This window comes from Temnothorax longispinosus, chromosome 1 (genome assembly GCF_030848805.1).
Source record: "Temnothorax longispinosus isolate EJ_2023e chromosome 1, Tlon_JGU_v1, whole genome shotgun sequence".
Classification (NCBI taxonomy): domain Eukaryota; kingdom Metazoa; phylum Arthropoda; class Insecta; order Hymenoptera; family Formicidae; genus Temnothorax; species Temnothorax longispinosus.
In genome coordinates, this window is record NC_092358.1 from 9,922,891 (window position 1) to 9,931,217 (window position 8,327).

Here is an 8,327-nt window from a genome sequence, read left to right on the forward strand (position 1 = left end):
TAAAGTTTGTTAAATTATAAACGCTGTACTTTTCATTTCTGCGGTATATTCGGATCGACAGTCTTTGTCCGTCGCCTTTGGTCGTCAGTCGTGCTCGTCAACAATATCGGTCACCGGATTTGAATTGCGACCTCCGTGCGAAAAACAAAACGAAACCGCACGTGATATCTCGCGTCTTCTCTGGACGGGTCCGGCGCCGCGGCGCCGGCGGGTCGTTCGGCGTCAAGTCAGTGCGCGCCCGAACATAAAATTGGTCCTTCGAGCCGGATCGAAATATTTAGTGCGGCCCTTCAGCCGTTATCATGACTGCAGTGCCGGAAGTCGCCACAACCACGAATGACCTCCTGGCTCAACAGCAGGCGTTGATGCATTCGATCACTCGAGCGCTCGATAATTTCAAGAAGCTCGGGAAAAACAATTACACCGCCGCAAAGGTTCGAGCGCGAATAGCCAGCACCAAAGAAGTTTGGACGCAATGTCTTCGCGTGCACTCAGCCCTTTTGCAAGCTATTCCGGAGGCGAAAAGGAGCACGCTGGATTATTTTAAAAACAAGCTTTTTGACCAGGCCGAGGAGATCCATTTGACGACGTTAGACTACATGGCCGAATGTCTGGAGGAACTCGCGCCGATGCCGCCGCTCATGACGGCGAACAGTCATGGGTCATCTGCCTCATCGTTCTCGCTGTCGCATCTGCCGCCCAACAACATTCCACCGTTCTCGGGGAAGTACGAAGAATGGGAGACGTTCCGCGATCGCTTCACGTCCCTCATTATAAACAATCACGAACTTTCTGCGTTTGCGCGAATGCATTTTTTGTCGTCAAGCCTCACCGGGCGGGCGCTCGAATCCATTCGAAGTATCCCGATAACCGCGGATAATTTTGAAATTGCGTGGAAAACCCTCGAGTCTCGGTACGAAAATAAGCGCCGATTAGTCAAGATGCATGTATCCGCGCTATATAATTTGCCAAGCGTCTCCCGAGAGTCGGCAAGCGAACTCAGTGAGCTCCGGGATAAAGCAAATCGTGCAATCGCGTCGCTAAAGAATTTAGATCGATCCGAAACCGACATTCTCAGCGACATGCTCGTGTATAGCGTCACGCAAAAGATAGATCCCGCCACTCGGAAAGCGTGGGAACTAAAGGGTAAGGATGACGCGCGGATCCCAACATATGACGAGCTCGATCGATTCCTCGATTCTCGTACTCGCGCGCTCGAAGAGTTAAACCCCGCGAATGTTACCAAAGAAGTTCGCTCGTCGAAGGTGACAAGCGCTACCGCATCGGGATCTTCTCCGATTTCGTGTTCGCTTTGTAAAGCGTCTCACTTTATGAATAAATGTCAACTCTTTATAAACAAGAGTCCGAGTCAACGACTAGAGGCGGTCAAAAAGGCTAATCGTTGTACAAATTGCTTAAGCGCCAAACACGCCGTGCAATTGTGTTCAAGCAAATATTCGTGTCGCATATGTAACAAAAAGCACCATTCGATGCTACACGTCGACTCGGATACTTCTGCCGCGACCGCGTCGATCACCGATGCCGCGCCAATTATGACATTGTTCTCGACCGCTAAAGTGTCGTCGATGCCTCCCGTGTTGCTCGCGACGGCTAGAGTGAGAGTCAGTTTCCCATCCGAATCGCCGAACGGTCGCGCTCGCGTTGTTCGAGCGCTCTTAGATCAAGGATCGGAGATGACGTTCATTACTGAAAGATTGAGGCAAGGCTTAAAATTGCGTCGCGTTAGAATGCCCGTCTCGATCTCCGCCATCGGAGGCGTCGACGCCGGAATATGTCGATACGCGGCCGAAATTCAGATCTCTCCGCTCGGCCAATCATCTCTCGCGTTCAAGACCATTGCGTCCGTAATGAAAAGTCTAACGAAGTATACTCCGTCGCCCGTAACGTCGCCCGTCCAATGGAGCCATGTAGCCGATCTTGCGCTCGCGGATCCGGATCCTACGAACTCGGACTCCATTGACGTAATTATAGGTACCGATCTTTACGGCGACTTGCTGCTAGACGGCATTCGAAAGGGCTCTCGCGGTCAACCCCTCGCTCAGAATACCGTTCTCGGTTGGGTGCTGTCCGGTCCCGTGACTGACCCACAAGCGCGTCCTCGAACAATCACGGCTCAGCACTGTTCAAATTCCCCGTCTCTCGACGAGGAACTCCGACGTTTCTGGGAAATCGAAGAGATTCCTCGCGCCGTTCCGCTAAGTCCGGAAGAGCAACAGTGCGAAGATCACTTCCTCGCCACACATTGGCGCCGTTCCGACGGACGATACGTGATTCGCTTGCCTTTTAAAACCGGCCCCCCAATCGAGATCGGTGATTCTTATAACTCAGCCGAGCGACAGCTGAGAGGTCTTGAACGCAGGTTAAACGCCGATGAAAGATTAGCGACGGAATATCGCGCCTTTATCGAGGAGTATGAGCGACTCGGGCACATGAAGCGTGTGCCGCCCGACGCAAGCGCGTCGTCTCAGCGCGTGTACATTCCGCATCACCCCATTATTCGCGAAAGCAGTACCGCCGCTCGGTTACGGGTCGTCTTTAATGCATCGAATCCGACAAGCAATGGCACGTCACTGAATGACCACTTGCTAACCGGGCAAAAATTACAGACCGATTTAGCCGCAGTTCTGCTACGATGGCTGCTACCTCGATACGTCTACTCCGCAGATATTACGAAAATGTATCGTCAAATCGAAATTGATCCCCGTGACGTCGACTATCAGCGAATATTATGGTTAGATCGCGAAACTCGAGCCATCATTGCATTTCTGCTGTTAGTCTTAACGTACGGAACGGTTAACGCTCCTCACGATGCACTTCGCGTTCTGGAACAACTAGTTCGGGACGAGGGAGGCTCATTTCCGTTAGCGATTCCGGTGGTTAGAAAGTGCAGGTACATAGACGACTTTCTCTTCGGGGCGGACGACATCCCGCTGCTTCGTCAGACGCGCGATCAAGTATGCGCGTTACTGAGTCGGGGACGGTTCGAATTACGTAAGTGGGCGAGCAACTCTCCGCAACTTCTGACCGACATTGACATTGAAAATCACGGACTAGCGTGTTCGAAAACGTTGCAGGCCGATGAGCAACTGAAAATGCTCGGAATAAGCTGGAATCCCGCACTCGATGTTTTCCAGTTCAACGTTTCGCTCCCTCCTTCCGTTCCAAAAACCAAGAGGTCGATCCTATCCCTGGTAGCGAAAATCTTTGATCCGTTAGGCTGGGTCACGCCCGTGACAATAAACGCAAAGATCTTTTTGCAACAACTCTGGCAGGCGAAAGTGGAATGGGACGAGGCCCTCGCGGACAAACTTCTCGCGCAGTGGGAGACGATTCACGCGTCCCTGGCGACGATCAACGGTCTTCACGTGGACCGTTGGGTGCAATATGGTTCCGACACTGCGAACTGCGAGCTGCACGGCTTTTGCGACGCCTCCTCCACCGCATTCGCGGCGGCGGTTTATATTCGCGTCACCTCCTTGGTGGGCGAGACGACGTCCAGATTGCTCATCGCCAAGTCAAAGGTCGCTCCGATCAAATCCTTAAGTATTCCTCGGTTGGAATTATCTGCTGCCGTTCTATTGGCTAGGCTGTTAGAATTCGTGCGATCGTCGCTACAATTAACTGCCATACCTTGCTTTTGTTGGACGGACGCTCTCGTCGTTCTAGCGTGGGTGACTCAACACCCTTCGAAGTGGAAAACCTTCGTTTCCAATCGCGTCTCAGAGATCCAATCTCGCATTCCTTTCGCCACCTGGAAACACGTGCCAACCGAAGACAATCCGGCCGACTGCGCTTCTCGCGGCATTCTCGGATGTCATCTCGCGTCCCACCATTTGTGGTGGCAGGGGCCTTCGTGGTTGAGACTTCCTAAAAATGAGTGGCCAGCTCAACGCGAACCGTCGTCTCACGATACGACACTCGAGCAAAATCCGCGCATCACTACGCACATAGCTAAGCCGATCGAGCGGTGGGATTTAATGGTGCGTTACTCGTCATGGCCAAAATTAATCCGAGTCACCGCTTATATTCTTCGGTTCATATCTCGAACTCGCCGTATCGACGCTAACGTCAGCGAGGCGAGTCCGCTTGCTCTTTCCGCGGATGAGTGCCGATCGGCACGAAACTTTTGGCTCAGACGAATCCAGAAAGAAAAATTTCCCGTTGAACGAGAGGCGCTCTTGAGCCGAAAGACAATCTCGTCGAAAAGTGCGCTCATATTGCTCAATCCTTTCATCGGAGAGGATAAATTAATTCGCGTAGGCGAGCGGTTGGCCCACGATCCGCTACCACTCACCGCGAAACACCCAATCATCCTCTCCTCTCACCCCCTAGTCTCCCTACTAGTCCAGCACGCGCATATAAGGTCACTTCACGCCGGTACGCAGCTCACCCTCGCTACTTTACGCCGGGACTTTTGGATATTGCGCGCGCGAAACATCGTAAAGGCCGTAATCTACAGATGCGTAACATGCGCCCGCGAAAAGGCGGCAACTCCCTCTCCGATTATGGGGCAGCTGCCTCATGTGAGAGTCTCCCCTCCCGCGCGCGCGTTTCAGCATTGCGGTCTGGATTATGTCGGTCCGATACATGTTCGCCCAATGTCCGGTCGTGGGATCTCATCCCACAAAGCGTATATCGCAATATTTATCTGCATGGCCACGCGCGCCGTGCACCTCGAGATAGTAGACGGCTATTCGACTCCTGCATTTTTAGGGGCATATTCGCGCTTCTGCGCCCGACGAGGCCTTCCCGCGTCTATTTATTACTCCGGCAATGGAACGACGTTCGTCGGCGCGGACCGCGAACTTCAAGCCGCGTTTCGCTCGGTCCTGCGCGATCCGAATTTCTTAAATCGAACCGCTTCCGATCAAGTTTCGTGGCACTTCATACCTCCGGCGGCCCCGCATTTCGGCGGGCTATGGGAAGCTGGAGTTCGAAGCGTGAAGCACCATCTCCGAAGAGTGGTGGAAACGCATACACTCACGTTCGAGGAATTCGCGACACTCCTGTGTAACATTGAAGCCTGTCTAAACTCCAGGCCACTAGCTCCGCTCACCGATTCCGCTGACGAATATGAGGCGCTTACTCCCGGCCATTTTTTGATAGGCGCCGCGCTAACTGCGAGCCCCGAAGCCTCCGTGCTTCATCTAAATGAAAATCGGCTTTCGCGTTGGCAAGTGGTCCGTCAGATGACGGAACGGTTCTGGAGGCTGTGGCAGACCGACTACGTCAACACGCTACAGCAAAGAGCCAAATGGGGAAAAACCGGGAAGAAGCAAATTCAAATAGGGCAGCTCGTACTACTTCGAAACCCTTTACTACCACCATGCAAGTGGGAATTAGGCCGCATAATTCAATATCACGCGGGCTCCGATGACGTTGTACACGTCGTAACAGTAAAGACCGCGACGTCCGTATATAAGCGGCCCGTTGTAAAAATCTGCCTGTTAACCGATCGATATTGATAACGCCGAAAAGCCGGCGTAAATCTGTAAACCCCGTATTGCCCGAACTTATAGCGACCGCCTCAGGCAACGCGCAACGCGCGTCAGCTCAGCCATTCGGTTATCGAAACGATGGTTTCGAGGCGGGCGGTATATGTTGGGGATTCCAGTGATTCATTATCGTTAATTTTGTTTTTTTCCTTTATATATATTACATGTATTATTTTATAATCTCCTCTAGATACAATTCTCGTCTATCACGCATAATAAACGTATTTATCACGATAACATACATAAGTATAGGAAACGCCGAGAGGCCCGGAATCAATTGACACGCGCCTGTGAGTTCGACGAGCGCCAATTAGAGCGATCTCCAGCGTTAATCTCCGCCAGAAAACCGTTTCTAAAAAGACTCACGACACAGTCATCCGGACACCTCGCAAATGTACATATCAATAATTACAAGCGATTCGAGCGAAGTTAAGTCCGCGCTTCAACGGTCCGATTTCTGTGCGCTATAGGCCGTTCCGTTCTCTCGCGCTGGGCGCGCAACTCTACGCCTTTTCGGTTTCTCGCGCGTGCGTGCAATTCCAATCGAACCGAAGACATCGGTGCAATTCGCAAACGAAGCGTTAAATAGAGAGACTTTCTTCTCGCTATCCGTTGGAAGGACAACAGCTAGGCCAAGTGGTGCCTCCGCCCCGAGTGTCTCGGCGTTTCTGAACTCAATTAAAAATTTAACTGCAGGTAGTATCATACACTAAAAACCAACAATACATGATGTAATTTATGTGCTCGATATTGTATTTAATCTAATAACTTTTACCGGAGGAAAGAATCTTTTTCACAGAAAAGATTTGTACATGAGTGTGAGTTTCGTGTGTGGGTATTCTAAAACATTCTGATATAGGCCGATATTCCGATATTCATATCATCGTCTTAAGTAATATCTTAAGATTGCTGATACGGCTCTGTGTGATTGGTTTATAACATTTTAAGATCGTACTTAAGACGACCTTAAATATAAGATTCGACTATGAATACCGGCCATAGACACTAGATAAACTATACGCTGTCTTTGGAGTTAAGAAGTCAACATTAATACAAACAAAATATTATTAAACACGACTAATTTTAAATGAATTTTCGTGATTATGTGGACTGGAGATAATTGAAAAGTATGGACATTATCGATTTTTGATATAAATTTTTCAAACTGTCAATGAAAATTTGAACAGATCATAATATATAGTATTAAATTTATAATTTATTATTATACAAAAATACTTCAATAAGTTGCAAATAAGTATACATATTTACTATGCAGTTACAACATATAACTATATATCAATATAATAACAATTTACGAAACTGTATTTTTTTCTATAATTATTATTCATGTGTATAATCAAACACGAGTGATAACAACGAAAATGTAATTTTAAATAAAAACCATATATTATCAACGTACCAATAAGTCGATAGTAAAATGACCACGTCGTCAATTGATTTAAAATAAAAATATCTGATTGGCTAGTCTAGTGGAAAAACTCCAGCCACCGGGGGCTGTAAATGGCTGGTGATCAATCGCAACTTGGTCAAATGGGACGCTCCCCACTAGTTCAGAATTTATCTTTTTTCTTCCAATGTGGAGTAAAAAAGATAAACTCTGAACTAGTGCAGCCAGTGCAGTCCATGGTGAAAGGAAAACACCTTAGTGCTGGTCTACAACCTTACTTTAAAGGATATTTAAGCTCTAAGCTTAAATATCCTTTAAAGCAAGGTTGTAAGAAATTGACCAATCACAATCAAGTATTCTCCTGACATTCCATTGTGATTAATTCCATAGAGCTTAAATACCCTTTAAAACAAAGTTGTAGACCAGCACTTATTGTTTCTTTCCACCATGGTGCAGCCAGTTCAGCAATAGAAAACAGACCTATTAGTGCTGGTCTACGAGCTTTTTTTTCTTTCTTTTTTTTCAATGGATTAACTACTGCAGTACCCAGGCCAACCTGCATATAACATGTGAGATAATATACCGAGAAAACATAATAAGATCTGAAATTGGATGTGAGCTTAGTTCTAAAATATAAACTCTGGTCTACAACCTTGTTTTAAAGGGTATTTAAGCTCTGACCCGTAGGAAATTGACCAATCACAGTGAAATGTGAGGAAAATACTCGACTGTGATTGGTCAATTTCTTACGGCTTAGAGCTTAAATACCCCTTAAAGCAAGGTTGTAGACCAGCACTTATGCTAGGTCTACAATGCAAGTCGTAAAGTCGTGAGTCGTAAGAATAGGGTCGTTGCATAAAATTTTTTTATTAAGCGGTATCCATAATTAATGTAGAGAATCTAAGCCGATTTTTAATACTTTTTGAATTTAAAAAAAAAACCTAAATTTGAGAAAGTTATAGCTTTCTAAAGTTTCTTTGATGACGGCAACTTCAAAAGATTTCGCTACAACATTATGACGTCACGCACATTTTCGTGTACTATATTTTCTTCAATTTTGAAGATATTGCAAAAATTCAAAAAGTTTACAAAGAAAGTATGCCATGATCTATCAGACCGCTTAATAAAAAAAATTTATGTTAAAACCGAATTGACCAATCACAGTCGATTATTCTCCTCAAATTCGATTGTGATTGGTCAATTCTTACGACTCACGACTTTACGACTCGCATTGTAGACCTAGCATTAGTGCCCATCTACAATAGGTGTTTTAAGCCCTAAACCCTAAAAATTGACCAATCACAGTCAATTATTCTCTTCAAATTCAATTGTGATTGAACACTTTCTTAAGGCTTAGGGCTTAAAACATCTATTGTAGATGGACACTTATCGACCTTTTGAAT

General features: G+C 47.2%; 1 protein-coding gene across 1 annotated transcript; it reads left to right on the forward strand.

Annotated features, from left to right (window-relative positions):
• The first annotated feature begins 302 nt into the window (after positions 1-302).
• Positions 303-5,486, forward strand: LOC139817094 (uncharacterized). The gene has a single exon (XM_071784909.1). It carries the CDS (start codon positions 303-305, stop codon positions 5,484-5,486), a length of 5,184 nt encoding a protein of 1,727 aa, XP_071641010.1.
• Positions 5,487-8,327: the final 2,841 nt, after the last annotated feature.